Source organism: Dipteris shenzhenensis, chromosome 24, assembly GCF_047967505.1.
Source record: "Dipteris shenzhenensis isolate YYH24624 ecotype China chromosome 24, Dip_SZ_1.0, whole genome shotgun sequence".
NCBI classification, from domain to species: Eukaryota; Viridiplantae; Streptophyta; class Polypodiopsida; order Gleicheniales; family Dipteridaceae; genus Dipteris; species Dipteris shenzhenensis.
In genome coordinates, this window is record NC_141619.1 from 23,660,669 (window position 1) to 23,685,178 (window position 24,510).

The 24,510-nt window shown below is 48.0% G+C and overlaps 1 protein-coding gene across 4 annotated transcripts in view; it reads left to right on the forward strand.

Annotated features, from left to right (window-relative positions):
- The window catches only part of LOC147886393 (serine/threonine-protein kinase VIK-like), a 265,479-nt gene that overhangs the window by 195,313 nt on the left and 45,656 nt on the right, over positions 1-24,510 (forward strand). For 3 of the 4 annotated variants that reach the window (XM_087395887.1, XM_087395890.1, XM_087395888.1), the window contains one exon: positions 17,162-17,280. The exons of the other annotated variant lie outside the window; for it this stretch is intronic. In XM_087395887.1, coding sequence (XP_087252013.1) covers positions 17,162-17,280 — 119 coding nt within the window. The remainder of the gene's footprint in view (positions 1-17,161; positions 17,281-24,510) is intronic. 4 annotated transcript variants of the gene reach the window in all.

Genomic DNA, 24,510 nt, shown 5'->3' on the forward strand with positions numbered 1-24,510 from the left:
GTGGTCAGGGGGAAATTGATTATACCATACATCCGCGGCATCCTCCAATGATGAGGGGAAGATGTGAAGGAACGCATGCTCATTCTCCACACCTTTAGCTCTACATGTTGTGAGGAATTTCATCACATGAGCTTCCGCATCCTCGTGGAGGTGACCTTTGAACTTTTGAGTCTTCACGTGGACCTTGTTGAGTAGCTCGAGAAGTCTAGCTCTATCTGCAGGATAGAGAATGGCCATCCCCATCTGAGAGGCTGAAGCAGATGCAAGAGTTAGAGGGAGTCTTGATGGAGCCATAATGAGTGTGGGTGCTCTAGAGCAGGAGACCACACCGACAACACCTCATGCGGAGGACCACAATGGGAAAGTCACTACTGATGTAGCCATAGAGGAAGTGTACACAGATGGTACTGCATACGTGGAGGGCCTCGGTGTTGCAGAGGGAAAGGGTGAGAACATAGAAGATGTGGGGGTTAAAGAGGATGGGAGAGCATTTGGGAAAGAGAGGGATGGAGTTGAAGTCATGGATGAGTAGGCAATAGGGAAGGAAGGAGGTGGTGGAAACGGCAGCACAGGTGTGGATGGAAAGGGAGATGAAACCTTCATGGTAGGTAAAGGCATGGCCGGAGCAAAAGTAACCCCGAGTGGGATAGATGTGGAAGAAAGATTTGCTAGGAACCTGGAGCTATGCATAACAGATGAGGTAGTAGCTTGTCCAACAAAGGTTGAGTCAGGAGCAGAGGGAGTCCCCACTCCGGCAGAAGTGGTTGTTGATGAAGACATCGTTGCAAGAGGAGGAGAGGGGCTGCCTTGACCTTGATGAGTCCCTTAGGAGACTTCGTCCTTCGTACCCTCTTCTTTCACTTGTTCTCCGCTTTGTACTTCTTCTTCTCTGAAGTCCGGATCTGACCACCAGGGTTCCTGTTGATTCAAGTCAATGAAAGTGTCGATGAAGCTACTTGCTCTGGCTACAGCTCCAATGGGTTCACTTTGTGCTCGCGTTGAGGACTTCGCGAACTTTCGTCGCACGTAATGCTTCTTGTACCGAGTTTGGTATGCTGCCGGAAGTCTTTTCTCCACTATCAAGTACCTCCTAGTTCTCTCACTAGTTCTTTCAAATGTTTCAGAACTACGCAGCATAAGACCTCTCTCTAGGACCCTAGAGCACCACTTCACTTGTGCTACTCAACACCAGCAGTGTCCCTCCGTGATCACCATAAACTGTCTGAGGGGGGGGTTCCTAACACTTCCGGAAGTATTACCGGAGGCCTAGGGCCGCTGGTGCAAGAAGCAAGTAGGACGTCCCATGGGTGTCATAGATGGTGCATGGGGGAGTGCCACTCGATGGTGTTGACGATGTGCGAAGGGTTCAAGTGCAGAAGTGATGTGCAAGAAGAAGACCAAAGTGGAACAAAATCATAAAAGCCAACCCTCGACATGAACGGAACAGAACTCGAACCACATGACACAAGGTCCGTTATACCAGGTGAAGGGAGAGGAGGGGGGAGAACACAATGGAAAGAGATCTTAGAGGAGCGAGCAGAGATGGGAAGAAGCATAGTTCATTAGAAGGAATGAATCATACACTCATCATGAGAGTTACACCAGATGACTGATACACTAGGAGAAGATACACACGAGGCGAGCTCTTGACTCCAGCCTCTCTCTCTCTCACTCACGCCCTTTCCCTCCGCTAGAATGCCCCCTTTCTTCCCGTTTCCGCCTCTTCACCTTTTCCTCATTTGCTCCCCTTCGCTGGAAATCCCTTTCCCTCTTCCTATTGGTTGTCTTTGATGGCTTCTACAACTCTCCGGCCTCTGTTCTGAGTTAGTGAATCAAGTGCTCCATGTGTACTTCTGTCTATTCCATGTGCTCCTGACACTAGTTGGTGGCAAGGGTTGGTGCACCACCTATACCTTTTAAGTGCTTCTGGACTGCTTCCCATGTGCACCAACATGTATACCGCCTGTGCACATGTGCACTCTCTTAACTGCTACATTCTAGTGCGCCAGTACTTCACTCTAATCAACTTTGACCAAGGTCGGTCGCTTACTCCACCCATCATATGACTATTCCAAAGATTTCACCTTGAAAATGGGAAAATTTGTGATGCGTGACATTGTAAAAGAAATGATCTTGCCACTTGGCTAATTAGGGACCTTGTAAGGCGGAAAGCCATATTCCAACATAATGCTACTTAGACGATCAAATTCCAAGAAATTTGAGGCCAAGTCATGTACTGTCAAGTCATGTCCAAGTCATGTACTAATCGCTCCCGAGTGACCAACATGTGAACACGGTGCGACTAGGTGTGACCAAGGTCTAACCACCTTGGCATGTTGCTTATGTGACCATGATGTGACCCAGGTGTGACTCTTGGTAGGAGTCCATGACCGAGACCCAGCGTACAACAAGAGAGAGGACCCCTCTCCCACTTGGACCATTGTATATAGTGAGAGGCACCAAGTGGTTTACCATGATTATCAAGTATGTTGTCGTTCCACATGATAGGCTGCTAGTCTATCTCTTTAGGAGGAAGGGAGAAGTCTCTGAAGAGTACTCTTGAAGCTAGCCCAAGCCTTCAAGATAGCAACCATAAGAGGGGACAAGTGAGACCTGACGTGAGCTGAAGTAAAAATCCATCGCGTACTGAACTCATGTGTCCTCCGAAAGTTGGCATGCATCACAGTACGCTGTGCATAAAGAAATCCTTCCAGGGCTCTTGTCGTGGCATAAGTCCCCTCACCTCCATCTTGGAGAGCAAGGCCCTGCACTGTAAATCCGAATCTATGATGTTGAGACCCCCCTCTTGTCTAGGCTGTCCTGAAAGAAGTGAGCGTATGTGTCGTGGCATCCAGAAAAACAATAGTACCATCTGCCAACTCACTGTCTAGAATTTCTTCATCCCGTGTGAGGGGAAGTCTCAGCCCAAAGATATCAGCTTGAGATCTAAAATAGATGCTCATCAGTTCAACCACGAATAAAAAAAGGAAAGGAGATCCCTAGTGGACTGATCTAGAAATTTGGAACCTCTCTCCTCTGACCCCACCAATAAGCACCTGGCTATGGCCTGATCTATACAATGAGGATACCCCTAGAATCTATGCAAGTGAAAATCCAAAGCAAAGAAGGGTGCCCTCCAAAAAACCCCAATCTACCCTGTCATAAGCTTTCTCAATATCCAAGGGTAGAAACAACATAGTAGAACGCACACACACAGCTACTAGGATAATCACCACGACCTCTGCAACAAGCCATGCTGCTTATAGAGTATATCTAGTTGAAGCTGAGCTCACAGGTGAGCTAAACATGCAATAGGTCAGTGCCACCATCCGAGAAATCCAAGGCAACCATCACGTGAAGCATGGCACACCAAAATGTTTCAGGGAGTGAGCAAGAATGAAGTCAAAACTGAAGGCAGGAATCTTGTAGCCTTTCAAGCAAAATTCTCGCATGCAATACTCATTGCAGCCAAGTGTTGCTTAGGCGTGTACCCCGCCATGCAGACATTGATGGTAAACCACAGCTGAATGTTTGTGGTTCGAATACCCCCCTCAAACTGAACGCTAGGGCACAGACATGAACTTCAAATTTCACCAAAACTGAGTCACACAAAAACAAAAGAGTGCTTCTCCAAATCGGTGAACCAAAAGCGAACCATAATGGACCCCCCTTCACTAAAACAAAAGAAGAGAAAGGCGAAAGGGTTTGTAAAATACTCGAAATTCATTGCCATATAAGAAAATTCATTAGATAGGGTCAGCGCCGAACCTGGATCTCACAAGTTCACTGCAATCCCTCCATGAATAGAAAGCCAAAAGAAAAGAGTGATCTTTCTATTTCTGAGGGATTTCCAGAGCCTCCTCCAAAAGTTCCTTTGCATCTCTTGATAGATCTTAGCTCGTATAAAACTATTGCATGCAGTAAGAAAAAGAGAGATCGCTATCTATTCCAAGAGCTGAGCAACTAGTGCATGAAATAATAGTGAAAGATATGAAAAACAGTCTCGTTTATTCATAGGCGACAGCTTTATTCATCTCCTCAGCTCAACCGAGCTTGTTGGAGTTACAACTCACACACACTTAGCTACAACAATTGATAGACAGAAGCACCGAGCCATGAACTATATGGGAGACCGTCGCCACGCTCATCACGATCGGCTTCCAAGGCATAATCAAGTGCACCAACTCCAGAGACACCTGCGCTACCAGCAACCCGTGATCACAGGAGAGACTACGGCCCTTAATCTCTCTCTCAAGGTACTCCATGCAGCCAGCCATGCAAGTGACAAGTGGCTGATCCAGTCCCTCCTTTCAACCATGCTCTAATATTGACCAACCTAGAGTTTGCTTACACCAACATCTCTGCAGGAATCCCAAAAGAATCCCAATGTGGAGCTCTAGGCTGCCAACCTATACTGCTAAGCTGAAGTCTCTTGGCATTTCTGACTGTGTAACGAAAGAAGGGGATGCTCTTCTCTTGGTGCCCTTCATCAATCCATTCCCATTGCTCAAGGTCCCACTGCAAGAACCTAATGGGGGAATGTTGTCCAATTTTCAGCTGCTATCTTCGTCAAATTCAAGTGATACACAATGTGAGTTGAGAGCTGTTGCTCCTCCCCGCTCCCTTGCTGCACCCTCTCCCTCAGCCCGTCCCTCCCTCTCTCCCTTGCCCTCAGCCCCTCCCCCTCCCCCTCCCTCAGCCCCTCCCTCCCTTCTCCTCCTCCCCCTTCAGCCCGCCCCCTTCCCTTCAGCCCGCTCCCTCTCCTCCCCCTCTCAGCCTCTGCGCCTCCGCCCCCTCCCTGCCTCTCAGCCCGCCCCTTCCTCTCCCTCTCCTCTCCCTCTCAGCCTGCGCCGCCCCTTCCCTGCCTCTCCGCCTCTCCCTCTCCTCTTCCTCTCAGCCTGCGCCGCCCCCTCTCCTTCCTCTCCCTCTCCTCTCCCTCTCAGCCTGCCGCCGCCCCCTTCCTCCCCCTCCTCTCCCTCTCCTCTCAGCCCGCCCCCTCCCTGCCCCTCAGCCCGCCTCCTTCGTGCCTCTCCTTCCTCTCCCTCTCCTCTCCCTAGCTTGCCCCCTCCCTCCCTCTCAGCCTGCCCCCTCCCCTTCAGCCTCTCAGCCTCTCCCCTCTACCCCTCCCCTCCTCGCCCCTTCCCCCGCTCCCTCCTCACCTCCTTTCCCTGTTTTCTACCCCCTATCTCCCGCAGCTTTTTTTGGAGCGAAAGGAGCATCCAAATTGTCAGAGTCGGCCTCCTCACCTGGATTGGCGATGGATACTCTGTCAGCCAATCCTACTCCACCTCCACCGGCCGCGAAAACTATTACCTTTTCTAAAGACGAGTTGCAGCAGCTCAAGAAGGATGTAGAGATTGAATGCTCTACCACATTGCTAGCACGCATCTTTGGGTCTCACCCCTCCTGATCCCAAGCCAGAGACTGGATGCTTGCGGCTCTCCCCCCAGACCTCACTCCATGATTGTTAGATGTTCGTCTTCTGGGACGAGGTTTTTTCCAGGTTGTTTTTGACACTCCAGAGGCTGCGAGCACTGTGCTCAAAGCTGAGTTTTTACACCTGGGACATAGGAAGATATTCTTTGAAGCCTTTCATATTGGTTTCGACCCAGTGGAGGCAGATAAGAAAATCTTTTCGCTCTTCATCAGATTTCCCGAGCTTCCCCAGGTTTACCATCGACTTCTTTCTGTTATTGGGGAGCATTTTGGGGCGGTTGCTGAGATCCCACCCCTCCCTGGGTTGCCATTGACTGCAGCAGAGGCAACCAAGGCTGATGGGGTACCTAGAGTTAGGGTCCTCTGTAAGGATCTTAACCTCAAGATGGATCATGTTATGATCCAGCGCTCGGATGGTTCCTTTTTTCGCCAGAGAGTGGAGATTTCAGGCAGACAGGACCAGTGCAGGATATGCAGGACCATTGGACACTTTGCCACGGATTGCCCCAGGAAGAAGAAAAGGCCCAAAAAGCCCTCTGGTACAGCTACCGTCCCATGGCCTCGACAGGGGGGTGGTACAGGTCCAGCACTCGCTCCTCGGCCTCGACAGAGGGGTGGTACAGGTCCAGCACCTGCTCCTCGGCCTTCGCATGGCGGTCCTCCTCAGGATGGTGGTGGTACAGGTCCAGCACCTGCTCCTCAGCCTCGACAGGGGGGTGGTACAGGTCCATCACCTGCTTCTCGACCCCCACCTACCTTAGGGGCACACGACGCTCTCCAGTGGGTTCCGGCACGTGTGCAGATCCCTCCTTCAGTTCACGAGGGTACATTAGTGGACTCTGCTTCACCTCGAGTTGTCCCTCCAGTCTCACCTCGCATAGTCCGAGACACTGAAGCTTCGACCTCCTCCCCAGTTGCAGCTTCTTCCCTAGAACCAGCGGTGCTAGACGCTCTTCTTGAGGCAATAGAGGTCTCCGCGGCTGGGCAGACACAGGATAGAGAGCAGTCTTCACTTCCTCCCTTGGATAGGGGGAAGGGGATGGTTTACACTATTGATCCTCTTCCCTCAGAAGGGATCCTTCGCACTGCGGTGTCTAGCTTGCTTCACAGGAACTCATTTTCAGCCCTGGCAGATAGTTCGATTTCCCAGAGGAGGAGTTTGTGCCCGCTACTTTTGGGGAGCCAGTGATTGGGTTTCCTATTGACAGGGCTTCTTCTTCAGGTGGCAGGGTTCTTTCCCCTGTTGATTTTCCGCCACTTGGTTCCATTCCTCCCTCCTCGAGCAGGAGGTCTTCCCCTGTTGAGGGGTTTGTTTCCGCCACTAGGTCGGGTAAGGTGTTCCACTCTACATCCTCCCGTCGTTGAGGATTATTAGTTGGAACATACAGGGCCTAGGTGGCATCCCACATCGCCACCGTAGACAGCTGATCTGGGATCAGCTTCATCCAGGTGTTACTGGGGGTTCCATTGATATCTTATTTATTCAAGAGCAAAAACTGGATTCTAGAGATTGTGCCAAGTCAGGCAAGTTGCTTTCTGGCCATACTTTTTGGTCGCCTGCCTTGGGCACCAGGGGGGGCACTTCTATTTCAGTTTCGCAGTCGGTTCTCCCCTTAGTTGTTGGACACGGAGTCATTATTCCCTCTAGAGCTCAGTGGATTATTCTTTTGATTGGAGGGCGTAAGGTTGGTTTCCTTAACCTGTATGCCTCCAACATTGGAGGGGAACGTGTCCTTATGTGGAAGGATTTGCTCTCCTGGGCCCCCATTGCGGATTCATGGGTGATTGGAGGTGACTTTAACATGGTTGAGTTACCGTCAGACAAAAAAGTGGGTAGAGAAGGCAGACTTCACTCTTTGGAGAGAGCAGCTTCGGATGCCTTACTTTTTCACTTCTATGGCAAAGATACTTGGTTGGACGATGCCTTTCTTATTCAGCCACAAACCCTCCTGTTCTCTTGGTCGAATAGGAGGCAGCAGATGCCTATTCATGCACGCATTGACAGATTCTATGTAGATGATTGGGCACTAGACAGAGGTGGATCGGTATGCATTGCTGCTGGGGTTTCCACTTCAGACCACTTTCCTATTGTGCTGGCTATCTCAGAGCCTCACTTCAGAGGCCGGTCTGCCAGCATCAGGATTCCAGATGCCTTTTACACAGAGGAGGACCTTACAGAGGCAGCCCTGTAGATATGGGTTTCTCATGTCCAGGGTGGGCAGCCATATCCATCACATGTAGTTGTTGCCCTTTCTGGTATTAGCGACTTCTACCGCTGAGTTGCTTGTACCAGGAGACGAGATATTCTCATACGTGAGATTGGTGTTTTGCAGAGGGAAGAGCAGAAACGGCCTTCAGATGCTTGGATTCAGGAGCGCCTTGCTGCAGCAAGGGCTCATCAGCAGATATTGCTTGATCAGAGAGCAGAGTATGCCTTTCATGCACGGGAGTCCTTCTGGATTCAGATGGGTGGTAGAGTCAATAAACACTTTTTCTCTACTCTTGGCCCTAGACATAGTAGAGAGAGTGTATCCCAACTTATTGACTCACATGGGGTTTTACAGACAGAGCCTGATGATGTCTTACGCATAGCTTTAGATTTCTATGCCACCCTTCTTACTGCTGATCCTGAGACACATGATAGAGAGGATGCTAGACAAGCTATTTGGCAGAGCATCCCTGTGTTGGTGAATCCGGGTATGCATGTTTTGCTCAATGCACCTTTCACCAACACAGACTTCAAGACTGCACTTTCAGCCCTTCACAAGGGCAAGTGCCCAGGTTCGTGTTTTTTCATTGCATTTTGGGATATGATTGGAGACTACATCACCTCAGCCCTGCAGGCCATTTGGGACTCTGGCGAGATGCCTGGGTCGCTTACAGAGGGTCTCATCCACCTTATCCCGAAAGGAGGTTGCAGAAATTTAGTGTCCCAGTGGGGGCCTATCACACTTCTAGGGACTTGTTACAAGATTCTGGCCAAGGCAATCAGCCTCCGATTGCAGCCCCTTCTCCCTGATCTTCTTCATGACACTCAGACGGGGTTTGTGCATGGCAGAAGCATTTTTTATAACATTTTCTCTTTCTGGGAAGCTTCAGAGTGGGCCATGCAGAGTGGCCAGAATCTAGCCATTCTACTTTTGGATTTTGAGAAAGCTTATGACAGAGTAGATTGGGGTTTTTTGGAGGGCACCCTTCTACGCTTTGGCTTCACTGATGCTTGGATCAGAGGTGTTTCCTCTTTGTACAGATCAGCCCACAGCCAGGTACTTATTGGTGGGGTAAGGGGTGAGAGATTTCAGATTTCGAGATCAGTCCGTCAAGAAGCCCCCTTGCTCCTTTCCTTTTTTTGTTCGTGGCCAAAGCTATGAGTATCTATGTTAGATCTCAAGCTGACATATTTGGGCTGAGACTTCCCATCAGAAGGGAATAGGAGCTACTTGACAATGAGTTGGCAGATGACACAGCAGTTTACTTGGATGCCACTCCACAGATGCTCACTTCCTTCAGGACAGCATTGGATTTATTTTGCTTGGCGGCAGGGGCGCAGATAAATTGGCATAAATCCAATGGCTTTTGGATCAGTGATTAGGACACTCCAGTTCGGGGGCTTGACATAGGATTCACTTGGGTTCAGAGGGGTGTGCCTATCAGGTATTTGGCTGCCAGGTCGGCTTGGATATTTCTTCCACGCAGCAGTTTGCTCCCGTTTTGGAGAGCATCAGGAGGAAGCTTCTTTTTGCCAGCTCAGCCAAGTTGGATCTTGCCTCTAGAGTTGTGGTGGTCAACCAGGTCCTCTTGGCCACGGCCTGGTTTGTTTGTTCATGTTGGTGCCGTTCTAGGGACTGCATCATTCAGCTCAGAAGACCGATCAGAAATTTTCTTTGGAGTGGGCTTGATGGCACAGCAGATGCCTTAGCCAGGGTGGCTTGGGAGACCCTCATCCTCCCTACACAGGAAGGGGGTCTCAATATTATTGATCCAGATTTACAGTGCAGAGCTTTACTTTGCAAGATGGTGGTGCGGGGACTTATGCCAGGGCAGGAACCATGGAAGGACTTTCTTATTAGCAGCATACAGAGGTGCACACCTTCTTCAGAAGTAGACTGGATGAGCAGTGTTAGGTGGATCTTCACCAGAGCACACCTCAGATCACCTTCGTCCCCTCTCATGGTTGCCATTCTGAAAGCTTGGGCCAGTTTCAGAAGCACTCTTCGGAGGATTCCTCCTTCCTCTCTTGAAGAGATTGTGGAATGACAGTATTTTAGATGATCATGGCAGACCACTGGGTGCCTCACTCTACATGCAGTGGTCCAGGTGGGAGAGGGGACCTGCATCATCTATGGGGTCTTGGAAAGCTTTCCGCAGGCTTCCAGAGGAGACCGAATAAAGGTTGACAGGACATCTCAGAGGGAGTGCAGGGAGGATCTTGCAGAGTGAGGCAGCCCTTCTAGAGGTTTGGGTAGACACAGATGATATGCCACTCACTTCCTCCACTTAGGCAGGTACTTTTACGAGAGGTGGTGTTCCGCTTCAGGTTTTGGCCTTTCGAGATGCACATGAGGATGCTTTAGTTTTTAGTGTCCAAGATGGTGGCAGATTGCTCAGGTCCACAGAGGACATCTTGCTTGAGTCTGCTTTTCAGCCTATCAAGGTTGTAGGTCTTTTGGTGCAGGGATTAGATTCAGAGTGGTTCCTAGACCCAGACCCCCAGCTACTCTCCATCGGGTCTTGGAGGCTCTGGCTCTATGGGGGAGTTCCCATCAGGTATTTGCAGTGGGACCTCGGAAAGTGGGAGTGGATTGACGCAGGGCATCGAGAGAAGAGCATCCCCTTCTTTCGTTACACGGTCAGTAATGCTAGGAGATTTCAGCTCAGTAGTAGAGGTTGCAGACCTTCCAGAGTTCCTCATTGGGAGACATTTGATATCACTGCGGATCTGCAGAGGTGCTTCTGGAGGAGACTCTGGAAATCCCACAGGAATAGAAAGATCACTATCTTCTTTTGGCTCTCTATACATGGTGGGATTGCAGTGAACCTTTGGATGTCCAAGTTCGGAGCCGACCCTACTTGCCCTCGCTGCCTCTCTGCTTTTCAGGCGAGGATGATTTGGATGGGGGTAGCCCGGATTTCAGTCACTTTGCCCACTCCCCATTCTTTATGACATGGGGCTCAGTGGCTTGGCTTTCTCTTACAGGGCCTCAGGTATTCTATGAGAGATTTGACTCCTCTCGGGCCATTTCGGTTCGACATCATCAGACTGAGTCCCGTTCGTTGGATGTGGTACCACACCTTCCTTTTACAGCTGTACATGCCTCTGTGGATACTTCTTGGGAGATTCTAGCGAGCATAGCATCCTGGCATATCTGGAGAGCCAGATGCACAGAGGCTTTGGAGGGTACTCAGGTTCATCCCTCGTACACATTGGCTAGTATCTGGACAGACACTGTACATACTTTGATGGCCGTATGGACAGGTATGCAGGGAGACTCCCGTGCAGCCTCAGCTAGGAGGGCTTCTTTCTTCAAGGAATGGAAGGATTCTCCTTTCTTCTCTGAGACTACTACAGGGTTGAGGTGGCACTTTCAGCCTCAGCCTTGGTTGTTTTCCACCTCACTCTGAGGGGGTTTTTTAATTTATCCTCATGATTTCATGATGTATTCCGCTTTGAGCTTGCTCTCGCGGGTTTTTTCTCTTACTTAATAGAAGTCTCTTTCTTTAAAAAAAAAAAATCGAAGTGATAGTTGGAACTTGTTTCCAAGAGCACGTCCCCTAGTACCAAGTTCTCTTTCATTTTTGCTCTCCCATTGAGTTGATGTGTGTGGAGACTCTTGCTTTGCATTCTTGGTGGGTTTCTTTTCTGTGCCAGCAACAATCGACCAGAGACCTTTCTACATGAAATACAATCATACTCCAAGATGCCATGCTGGAAAATTCTCCCCGGTAAAGACCACGAGCTTGGCCAAATCTTTCCTTGCTTCCATCTCCACTCTAGTGTCTCTTATACCAACTAAAAAAATCACACCTCCATCTACAAGTACACACATGCAATCATCTTAGAAAAAATCTGAACTAAGAAACAAAGAGAAAACCTTTATTGCTTATAAATATCTTCGACACAAAGACCATAGCAGGTCCTCCTCATCCCTACCGGGCTTGTTGGAGTACTTTGAGCTTACAACATAGTAGAACACACACACACACACACACACACACACACACACACACAACTGCTGGGATAATTACCACGACCTCTGCAACAAGCCATGTTGCTTATAGAGAATACCCATACGAAGCTGAGCTCATGCAATAGGTCGGTGCCCCCAGCCAAGAAATTCAAGGCGACCATCAAGTGAAGCAGGACGCACCAAAATGTTCAAGGGAGTGAGCAAGAATGAAGTCAAAACTGAAGGCAAGTCGTAGCCTTTCATGCAAAATTCTTGCATTTATGCAATACCCAAGTGTCTCTTAGGTGTGTAGAAAGCCATGCAGAAGTTGATGCTAAGCCACAACAGAAGGTTTGTGATTCCAACAGGGAAGTCTCTAGCAAAGTGCCCATGGGTCCTTCATATCATGCACTGATCCTGTTTACCCGCAATCTCTATCCCTTGGCAGAAAAAAAGATCCATGTGGTCACTGAAACATGATGTGGTTATCCATGATGTTGGGGTCAGACACAATGGCCCTAATTTTAGGCGCCCAATCAGCCTTAACCGCCTCCGTTGAAGAAGAAGACAGGCTTGGGAGGGGGGGGGATCTCTGTGACCAGTCATGGCAAGGTTTCAATGGTACACCTAAGGAAGGCCGTTTAATCAGAAAAAGATATATGTGACCCGATTGTCCGCAATAGGATCAAACCCAGAGTGAAAGTTGATTGAAAAATCCTCTTGGAGGCTAGCACCAAGGGATTAGCCTTGAGCACCAAAGCCGTGGCCTCAGGAGAATTGAAAACCACCTAGAAGAAGCCTCGACCAAGTGCGCCGACATCTAAAAGGTGAGGAGTGAGGTCTTCTGGTAAAGCCGCAAGCATCCAGTCCTTGGGCTTGCGATCTCGAAGGATGGGACCCGTGGATGCGAGTGAAGAGCGAGATAGAACTTTCTATCTCCACATCCTTTCTTAGCTGTTGCAACTCGTCTTTTGAGAAGAAAATTATTTTCGTGGCCAGTGGAAGCGGTCAAGGATTGACTGAATGTGTATCCATTCGTGAGGAGGCCGACTCAACACGATTAAGCTCTATCCGACAACTCCTTGTAGTGGAAGAGGCTGGAAAAAAGAAGGTTCTAAAGCAAGATAGGGGCATCCTGAGTCGAAGATCTCTTAGCAAGCTAGTCTGAAAGGGGTGGAGATATGCTCCCAGAAGCATTGGAAAAAGGTCAAGGTTAGGCCATTCTTGCCAGGGCACTTCTGGGTTGGAAGGGCCTGAAGGGCCTCCCAGAACCCCTCATCTGTGAAAGGAGCCTCTAGCCATCTGTTAAGGCCCTCGGGGAACCTTTGCCTTGCCCGTGCTTGCGAAAGCGAGGTCAACTGCTACGCCTGGCAAGGTGCTCAAGGAAGAGGCTGCAACTAACTGAGGGGAAGGGGAGGGGGCTGGAGGGGAAGGGCGGGTAATCACCGGGGAAGGAGCAGGCCGAGGCAGCATGGGAGGGGAAGGCATGGGAGGGGCCTGCGAAGAGGAGGCTGGTGGGTCCACGGGAGAGGGAGAAGAAGGCTGTGTGGAGCCTGCTACTGTCCCCTGGGAAGGGTGTTGTAGTGGAGGCGCCTGCGTCCTCTCAGGCTCCTCCACGCTCGGAGGGGAGTGGGCCCGAGAGGTTGTGGGCACTGGTGATCTAGGAGTCTCTGGCGCCAGCTTTGGCTGCAGTGGGCGAGAAGTCTCTCCTCCAGAGGGACATGAGGGATGTCTTGAGGTCGATGTCTCGCTCTCCGGATCATGTGATACCTGTGGGCCTCCAATCGGATCCCCCTGTGACTGCGTAGCTGTCTGTGCTCTCCTCTTACGGTTGGCACGATGTCGTTGATTCTTTTTGGCCCACTTGCTCCTCTTGTTTTTTTCCCACCTTAGTCCATCTACCCTTCGAATGTTCTACCCAGGGGGTTTGCGACTCTGGCTGCTGTCTCTGAGACTCCTCCTTTGTCCACCTAGGTGGCCTCTGAGGAGGGATGAGTCCAGTGCTGGCCTCATGTGCAATCTCGAGCTAGGTGTCCCATCTGCCTACACCTCAAACACTGGCCTGGTAAGCCTGAAACCTCCAGACGCTGAGGAAGAGTACCCCCTCCAAAGTCTCCAAGAGAATCATGTCTGGGAGGGTATCCGGGCTCTCTACCATAAGTATGAGTCGAGGAACCCCATCATCTTTCACCATTGCCACCTTCGATTTTGTTGGGTACTCCAAAAGTGTGCCAAACACTCTCGTCCAATGGAAGAAAGGATGGACTTGTATTCCCCCGGAAGTCCCGGGAAGCGGAGGGTCACTGGGAAGCAAGGGACATGGTGCGTTGAGTCCATGTCCTCCACTGTGAAGCCATGATACCAAGGGATGAGGTAAACCAAATGGGGTCCCAGGAGGATAGGTCCGCTCCACGAGAGTCACCGGGGAGCCTAGCTGGAGGAGGAAAACACCGCATCCATAGATAGCGACCTCCGATCGGACTATTGACTACCTCTCTCCATAGTAATCATCCCTACAAGAGATGATCCGTACAAAACTACTATTTGGCCAAATCCAAGTACTCCCCCATCCTCTCTACTCTTGTCCCAATAGGTAGACTCCCATGTGCACAAAACTTTTATTTGGCCAGATCCAAGTATTCCCATCCTCCCTGCTCTTGTATCGATAGGTAGACTCCCATGTGTATTGATGGACTGGTGGTAGTGGGCATTTAGGGCTCTGATGAGTCATTGTATTCATGGCCGTCAATGGCCTAGGGGAGTGGTACACGTGGCGATCTTGGGAGGAATACGTGGAGTCACGTCTGCGGACGTACACGTGGCGGTCTTGGGAGGAATGCATCGTAATTTTGCCAGTCATTTGTTGTGGGGTACATTACGGTTTTGGTTTTGAAATTTCCTAAGGTGTTTACTATGTGAAACGACTTTTAAGTATCTTTCTAAATATTACGGGAACAGCTGGAGGCACTGCAAAGAGAGTTGTATGAGGAAAGAGATATCAAAACAAGTTATTTTTACTGCTTCGATTTTTGAATTAAGAGAGTCTATTTTAATAGAAGATGAACCAAACACATCCAAGAGCCAAGAAACAATTAGTGCTCTTGAAGTGAAGATTACATAGAGTCAGAGGTCATTATTGAAAAGAAACAGTAACTATGTCTCAATAGGCAATTGACATGGATGTACAACAAAAAGCAGACATGGTAACACAAGAAGAACCACATGCTGAGCACTTAGAATAGTACACCACTGAATCTTCATGTGCCTTAATTCAAGTTTCCCATGACATACTGTGATCAGAGAAGAGGTAGGTGAAAATTTTGATCTTACAATAGTTTGCAGAAAACAATCTCTATCAAACACAATTGATGGGATTTGTGACATCTCAGAAAAGATCCAATCCCGAATCTGGCTCCTAGAGGGAGAGAGGCCTACTATCATGCCTATAACAGCCATGTCTTGTAAGAGATTCACTGCCTGCTATACCTGTTGCTTATCCATGGGCGACAAAAGAACTTTGACAGTTGGGGGAGTCGAGGGTGCTGCCATAGAGCCCCTCTGGCGAGACCAAAGGTCACCACCAAGGTCCCAGCCACTAGCTTTAAGCAATAAACTGCACCACCCGCAAAAGGCAGGAAAAGAAGGAGAAGAAGAAAGAAGCAAAAGGTGCTCATGAGAGGAAGGTCACCAAGAAACGGCCCAGCCACAAAGTAAAAAACCCCAAAGCTCTTCCACAAGCAAGCTCCCGAACTTGAAGAGAAAAGTGAACTGCACAAGGGAGAATGCCAGCCCCTAGACCATGAGTTGCCTACACGAGCGGGATAGTGCCTCCCTTGGTTGAAGAAGATGCGGCTTGGAGTCGAAGTGCACCAAAGGGAGGACAGGATGACCCACAGCGGGCTGTGGATGTGCTGCCTGCTCGAGCTCAGCTTCACATCGACTGAATGGGGAGGGAAAAGCGTGCTAAACATGGGGGGCCCAAAAGGTGGCACTTCTCTTGAGAGAGCTTCTTGGTATGCGTTTGTTTTTGAGTTGAGGGGTAGAGATCGTTGGATTGATGATGCTTCTTGGACCGGGCCCAAAAGGTGGCACTTCTCTTGAGAGAGCTTCTTGGTATGCGTTTGTTTTTCAGTTGAGGGGTAGAGATCATTGGATTGATGATGCTTCCTTGGTCCAAGAATCAATCCGTTTATTATTTGCATGGCCTTTATGGTATCTACTTCTGACCACTAGTCGGTTATTTTTTAGCCAGGGCCCTCTCCTAGCACAGGAGCAGACTAAGCTAGATGGCCCCCTCATCCTCTAGGTTGAGGCCTTGGCGAAGGCAGTAGCTTTTGTACGAGTTTTGGAGGTTGGACCTTGGAATTACCTCGGCATCCTCCCAAATGATTACTCTCTTGCCTTAGAGATGACGGTTTGGATCTTGCGGCCCCAAAAGGAGGGGTCCATTGGAGCAGTTGGTTTCCCCTCTCATCCCTTTTGGGGTTTCAACTTGGCCTCCACAGGAGAGGAGAAGTGGACCGCCATGCTTTTGGATCTCATGATGAGGGACCAGATGTTCCGCATGGCGGAGGAGTGACTGAGACCCCATGGGAGAGAGTTGTGGATTTCCCACGATGGCACATCTATCTTCCAATTGGGCTTCTCGATAAAGAGACAAGGATTGGGCCTCATAGTAGCTATGGTCTGCTTGGGACTAGATTTTCAGCTCAAGCAAGTTACACATCAGACTTCACATCATTTTGCTAGCCGTCGGTTATTTCTATCTCTAATTGACATAGTTGTCACTGCTTGACATGGTGACATTGCGGTCACCTTGTTCGCTCACCGACATAGTTGTCATTTGGCCAGCTCGCTGACATGGTTGTCATCTGGTGAGTTGTCTGACATAGTTGTCACCTTGGTTAGATGTCTGACATAGTTGTCACCCGGTGACATGGTTGTCATCTGGACAACTCCCTAACATAGTTGTCACCTGGTCGGACCGGTGACATGGTTGTCATTTGGACAGCTCCGTGACATAGTTGTCACCTGGTCAGCTCGGCTTGAATTTGAATGCTTGAACTTGAATATCTGCAACAGTATTGATGGCACGTTGGTCCCCTCAGCTCATACCTTTAGCCAGCATTTGGACAGATATCGTACACACTCTGATGGCATTGGTCTAGGGTTCGGGGTTCTTCTAGGCCTGCCTTGACTAGGAGGATGTTTTTCCTCAGAGGATGAAGAGGTTGTCCTTTACTTTCTAAGATCATCATAGGTATGACATGGAATTTCTTCTCTAATTGGTATGGATTATGTGCCTAATCCATCCTTTTGCAATGGTATTTCTCCTTCTTGCACAACGGGGGGAAAAGTAAGCTTCACAGTCAATCATGGATGTGCATTTGTGCTAGATATATGCAATTGACCTTTGCTTCACTGTTAAGGAGTATGTGCAATGTCTAACCCTTATAATTTATTCCTTGCTCAATATTGTAAAATTTGTAGCATTTATTGATAATATTGAAGAGAAGTTCATCTTTTTTCGAAATTCTTAATAAAGAAATTATTGGCAGATGTTTGAAGGTCGGCCTTCGTGGAGATTTGAGAACCCTGTATGGGTTGCAGGCAAAAGAGCACATGACAAAGTCAGACCTCCTTTGACAGCACTTACATATCCAGAAGGCTTAAAAGAGTATGTATCATTGTAACATGGTGTAGGAATACTATGATTGGTTTTGTGTTATGGTTCTCTTAAATTCTCCTACTTTCTTATTTGAATCTTCAATATGGAAATCTTGAAAAAGTGAGGAATCTTAAAGGGATATTCAACATCAATATGTAAAAAGAAGAAAGTAAAAACAAGGACTAAATATGGCTGATAGGATTCAGTTCCTTATGACTAATCTGACTCACTCGATAGCTGGACTAGAGGAAGTTCACATATGTCAAATGTAATCTCCTCATCCCTTCATCTTTGCAATGCAACGTTGACCCTAGAAGCCAATTGAACTCATCAATTAGCCCTAAAGCGATAGACATGTGTCATGCCCTATGTCATGTGGCTGGAGTTCTGTTTCTGTTCATGTCGAGGATAGGCTCTTGTGAATTTGTTTTCATTTAGTCCTTCTCTTTCTCACATCACTCTTGCACTTGTATCACTTGCACATCGTTGACATCATCGACCAACACTCGCCCCACGTAATCCGTGACAATGTTGGCACATCCTGCTTGCTCCTCGCACCAATGGCCCTAGGCCTCTGGTAATACTTCCAGAAGTGGTAGGAACCCCCCCCCCCCCTCATACAGTTTATGGTGATCACGGTGGGACACTACGAGTGTTGAGTAGCACGAGTGTAGCGGTGTTCTAGGGTACTAGAAAGAGAGGTCTTATGCTGAGTAGTTATGAAACTTTTGAAGGAGCTAGTGAGAGAACTAGGAGGTACTTAAGAAGAGTGGAGAAAAGACTCCCGGCAGACCAAACCCGGTACAAGAAGCATTACGTACGACGGAAGTTTGTGAAGTCCTCAGGGCGACGGGCACAAAGTGAACCCATTGGAGCAGTAGCCAGAGCAAGTAACTTCATTGAAACTCTCATTGACTTGGATCAACAAGATCCGTGGTGGTCAAATCGGGACTCCGGAGAAGAAGTACAAAGCGGAGAGCGGATAAAAAAGGAAGGTACGAGGGATGAAGGCTCCTCTGAAACTCAAGGTCAACACAAGCCCTCTCCTCCTCTTGCAATGATGTCTTCATCAACAACCATTTCTGCGGGAGTGGTGACTCCTTCTGCTCTCCCGACTCAACATCTGTTGGTGAAGTTGCAATCTCATATGTTATGCATAGCTATACTCCCACATCCATCCCACTCGGGGGTACTTTTGCTCCGGCCATGCCCTTACCTAGTGAATGTTTCACCTCCCTTTCCATCTACAACTATGTTGCCTTTTCCACTATCTCCTTCTTTCCTTACTCCCCACTCATCCAACATGACTTCAACTCCGTCCATCTCTTTCCCAACTTCTCTCCCATCCTCTTTAACCCCCCCATCTTCTATGTTCTCACCCTTTCCCTTTGCAACACCGAAGCCCTCTACGTATGCAGTATCATCTGTGTACACTTGCTCTATGTCTATATCAGTAGTGACTTCCCCATTGTGGTCTTCCGCAGGAGGTGTTGTCTCATCCTCCGTAGCCCCCACAATCATTATTGCTCCATTGGAAGGCCCTTCAAGTCCTTCACCCACTTCAGCCTTTGAGGTGGGAATGGCCATTGGCGGTTCTCAGTCCTACCGAAAAAGCCAGACTTCTTGAGTTACTCAACAAGGTCCATGTGAAGACTCAAGAGTTCAAAGGCCACCTCCATGAGGATGCGGAAGCTCATGTGAGGAGATTTATCACGGCATGTAGAGCTAAAAGTGTGGAGAATGAGCATGCCTTCCTTCACATCTTTCCCTCATCATTGGAGGATGCCGCTGATGTATGGTATAGTTAGTTTCCCCCTGACCATTTCCATACTTGGACAGACCTAAGGGAGGAATTCTTATGCACTTTCTCTTTTTTTTTTTCAAAAAGATTACTTCATTAAGTATGAATGAAAGCCACAAGATCAAGCTCAAATGCAGGAGTACATCATGTCATGCATGAGAGAAAAAACAGCTCAAAAGGAGCTAACAAAAATCCAAGGTGGAGGCTGAAAATGCCACCTCAACCCTGAAGAAGACTCAGAGAAGAACGGAGACCCTCTCCAAACTCTGAAAAAAGTATCTCTACTGGCTGTAGGTGCTGTGGAGGATCCTTGCATGCTTGCCCAGATGGCCAATCAGTGTGTGTATGGTATCAATCCATAAACTGGCCATAGGTTGGGGAGGGTGAACCTGTGAAAAGTTGGAAAAGTTTGACCTAAGGGAGGAATTCTTCCGCACTTCAAGTTGGAAAAGTTCAAACATATGATTGTCCACACGAGCTGTCCCACTGATACCATGAAGCCTAGCGAAAGTATCTCAGAGATGTACACAAGGATGAGGGTCCTAGCCGCGAAGGATGTACACAGTTTCCGAGCAAAAACCTACGAGCAGAAAAGTCCGAGCGATAATTTTTGACACCAACCATGCTTGTATATTTCTCAAAGGAATATACAATTCTTTCTTAATTTCTCATTTATGGAACCATATACTTACTTATTTTTCATTATAACCCTCATTTTAGAGAACATCATCTATATCAGTGAACACTTTAGAAACTCCTATAAATACCTCCCTACCATACTCTCTTTTGAGGATTATGGTAATTCAATCAATTTAAAAGAGTTTCCCTAATCTTTAGCAATTCCATATTTGAAGCTCTCATATAACAATGTATACCATATTCCTTGGATGAGTAGGAAAAAGATATTGGAAACCTCATACTTGAAGCCATTATAATTGATCATAAATTAATCTATAATACATTATCAAATATGGAAAGGCAAGGGAGGGATTTTCAAAATATTCCCAATTCTCCAAACCTAAGTACTTTTAAGGAAATGTGGTCTCTATTGAACTCCTTCTTACCATAATATGAATTAGAGAGAAGTTGTAACTCTCATATATATCTTGAAATTTTTAATTTTTCTCTTTTATAACAATAAAAAGTGTAAATTTAAGCCTACCATTGCATAGATCATGAGATTTTGAACATTTTTCCCTTTTACAGCTCCTCAATCTGAGCTAAGGAGCAAAAGTTATGACCCCTTCTGCGTAGGCTCTCCAAGGGTATTCCGCCGGCGGAATAGGGTTGGGGCAAGCTCTTCAAACCATATTCCTCTGGCAAAATACACTTAGAGGGTCTATTAAAAAGGTATTATATATTTTTCTTAGGTCATCCTGAGGAACTGTAAAGAGGATATATGCTCAAAATTTCATGATTGTTGATGGTGAAAGGAAAAGAAAGGATTTTTGAAAGTCGTAAATAAGTCACCACTTAGACATTATATATGTATATTATATAAAGGTATATTTATATCTATATCTTTTTATCAATATTTCACATTTACTTACATATTCCTTGAAATAATTTGGATTTTTTTGCTCCCCAAAAATGACTTGAGCCTATATATTTGGACCCTCCCACCTTTTGTCCGCTCGTCGCTCGGGGATTTTTGCTCGGAAAATGGAAACCCCCTAGCCGCGAAGATGTCTATGCCACCCAATGACGCCGTCATGAAGGGGAAGGGGTGGTTTTTGAAGGCATTACCTTCCACCATTGCTATAAGGCTAGTTGACAAACTCCCCGAGCATGCCTCACTACAAGACTTCCTTAGGGAAGCAGTGAAGATGGAACGGTCCTAGTTAAGTTTCACCTCAACACACACTCAGACCGCCCAACTTTCGAGAGAAGAGGGTTCACAGGCTTGGCAGCACCTCAAGGAGGAGTTAGAAGAAATAAAAAAGGGTTTGAAAGACAGAATAAGGGTGGATGGACAATCACCCTTTGAAGCTCAAATAAGAAGTGATCTTTGGTGCACCGACTGCAAGGGTTCTGGTCATGGCTACTGGGAATGTCCATCGAAGCGTAAGGTATCCACTCCGACCTCCTTTTGCACATTTTGTGAAATTCATGGACATGATGCCTCCGAGTGTAGGTATCTTAAGGGGTTGAGGAAGCTTCTACCAGAGTATCCAACTGGGGAACCTCTGGTGGCTACAGTCAACAGAGCTGCACCGACCACTTCGAGGCCAATACCCTTAGTTTCAGGCCCTATGAAGGCACCTGAACCCCCTACCCCTCCTGCCATTCCACCACCTCCACTACTTCCTAATCCTCCTTTGCTCCAAGCTCGTGCTCCCAATCAGATTGGGGCTCCATACTTCTATCCTCCACCCTACTATGCACAATATCAACCACCTATGTCAGGGGGTGGATATGGATCCCCTTATCAACGCGGTTGACGGGGTGGGTTCTGAGGTGGACGTGGAGGTGGAGGCAAGGGTACCAACTTTCACGACCCATCATGTGCTACAGATGTGGTGAGTACGATAAGAAGTGGTCTGTGGTGCACCCTTTGAAGCTCAGATAAGAAGTGGTCTCTGGTTCATAGAGTGCAAGAGCTCTGGCCATGGTTACTGGGAATGCACTTCGAAGCGTAAGGTATCCACTTCGACCTCCTTTTGCACATTTTGTGAAATCCTTGGACATGATGCTTCTGAGTGTAGGTATCTTAAGGGGTTGAGGAAGCTTCTACTAGAATATCCTACCGGCGGTGAACCTCTGGTGGCTACAGTCAATAGAGCTATACTGACCACTTCGGGCCCGGTACCCATAGTCCCTGTCCCTATGAAGGCATCTGAACCACCTACCCCTCCTAACATTCCACCTCCACTACTTCCCAATCCTCCTTTGCTCTAAGCTCCTGCTTCCAATCAGATTGGGGTTCCATACTTCTATCCTCCGCTCTATTGTGCATAGTATCAACTATCTATGTCAGGGGGTGGATACAGATCCCCTTATCAACGCGGTCCACGGGTGGTTTCCGAGGTGAACGTGGACGTGCAAGCAGGGGTACCAACTTCCGAAGACCCATCATGTGCTATAGATGTGGCGAGTATGGCCACTACCAAGATGACTGTACACAACCGTTCGGGGGACCCTCTTGTACATAATGCAACACAAATGCTACACCAGAGATTGTCCCAATGGTAGATGGGAATCAACATCTCAAGTCAACATGGTTAACATGGTAGTGGTGGGGGAGGGTGACAAACCCCATTTGATTGGTGCAGTGTTGGGAGATTTGACAAGGTCACAATTTACAAACGAAACGTGATAATAGTAAGGACGACTCAGCACCAACATCAAAGGCCTCATCACCGACCAATATCAACTCAATCACTAGAGGTGCACCCCCACCTCCTTCCTCCAAGGTGGACAGCGGCCTAGGAATGCATCACCCTTGGCCTCTCCGGTTAGTGGATCAAAAAGAACCAGAAGGGCTTCACTACCATCAAGGCTTGTCATTAGCTCTAAAAGTACCTCAACTCCAAGTGATCAATCTATGCCTTCAAGGTACCAGGAGGTGGTTAAGAGTGTCACCAAAGATCTTCAATCCAGTTCTGAAGATGAAGGCAACACGCCTCAGTTTCCTTCCCGCAAGTCTAGAACAGTGAGGTTTGCAACGGAGGTGACGACTCTAGGGCAGAAGTGTGAGAAAGAGACACAAGCAAGCCCATCATCTTTCTTCCCAAGAAGCATACTCAACAAAGAGAAGGAGATGGGGGTGAGGCCTAGTGGTGCTCAGGAAAAGGGGAAGCAGGCAATGGAAGAGACACCACATGAGACAATGATTCAAATTTCAGAATTACATTGTCTTCCTCGCGGGAGCTTCGACCCTCGTCTAGAAGCTCGACAGATGAGAGCACAAAGGCTATTGCTATTGTCCAGCCCTATTCTTTGATTAAAGATTTGATGAATTTCCTACGATAACTTTGTCTATTGTCCCCACAGATCAAGCATCAGACTATTGCATTCCTGAATCGCATGCCAGGAGGTCGACAAAAGGGATTTGTTCATGGCAGGACCACACCAGAGACAGTATCGGTTCACGATGGGATGACATCAAATCACTGCTCAGCCTATGCTGCTCTCACATGCGAACAAAGTCCCAAGCTCACGTGGAAATCAACGGGGTGGAGCTGAAATACGTCTTCTTGGATGGTGGTGCAGCCGTGAACATCATGCCGAACGGTACGCTCCAACAACTAGGTTTAAAGTTGACAAATGATGTTCATTTTCAAGTGTGCATGGCTGATCAACGCAAGGTGAATCCTATGGGAGCGGTCAAAGGTGTTCACATAAAGATTGGAGGAGTGACCTTCCTGTCTAATTTTATCATACTTGATATGACCGAGGATAACAAATGTATCCTCTATTTCTCGGTAGACCATGGTTGTGGTCAGGAAGGGCCATTCAAGATTGGTCAAATCGGTTGCCCTAGGATCCATATCCCTGGAAATAGATATGGTTACCAGTAGGGCTCGTCATAGACCTGTGGAACTCAGAGAATAGGGTTTTGAAGAGGAGCCAGGGGTGGAGGAGGAGTGATGGGCACTTGGGGATTGACCCATATGGAAAGAAGAGTTGGCCTACGTGGAGGACTCACCCTTCCAAGATGAAACCTATGCAACGGCAACCCGAGATGATGGTGAGAGCTTGACATCCTTGTTGGAACATGTAGGACCAGACGAGGAAGAAGCTATCATCTTGGATTTGATGGGGGCCCTGGGATCCTTAGCGATCAACATGGTGGAGTTATGCCCACAAGAGGATCCTTAAGCCTATCTTGATACTTCACGGAGGGCGGTGCAAGAAGTAAGCCAGGAAGAATTTGCACGTGGTTTGGCTAATCTAGTGTATGAACGGATGCCTTTTGGTCTTTGTAATAATGCCCACATGTATCAACGGATGGTGACTACAAGTGCCTAACAAGGTGGAGGTGAGGTCAACTAGATGACTCACGGACAGAACCGTAACTTGGCAATGGAGACACAAGACATGGATACCTCATACCAAAACGAGGACCATGGGGCAACAACAGAGGAAGAGGAATCTGATGAGACTAATAGTACTATAGAGGAAAACAATGATCTAGCTGAGAACCCTGATAGTTCTGCAAGCGACACTAGTGGATATGCAGAGGCCGCGTGATACCGAAGTAGGGGATGACCACATGCTGTTACCCGAAGGTGGGTGGTGCCGGAGAGGACTTGGGGAAGGACAATTACCTCCATTATGCATACTAATGAACCTAGGAGGGACAAGGAGACTGGACAACTTGAAGGAACCGTTCACATTGGCACTGGAGATTGGAAATAGATGTGCCCTTTCAATTTTTCTTTAAGACCTAGGTTAATCATTAGACCTTAGATACTAGCGTTTCTAAGGTTTCTTGA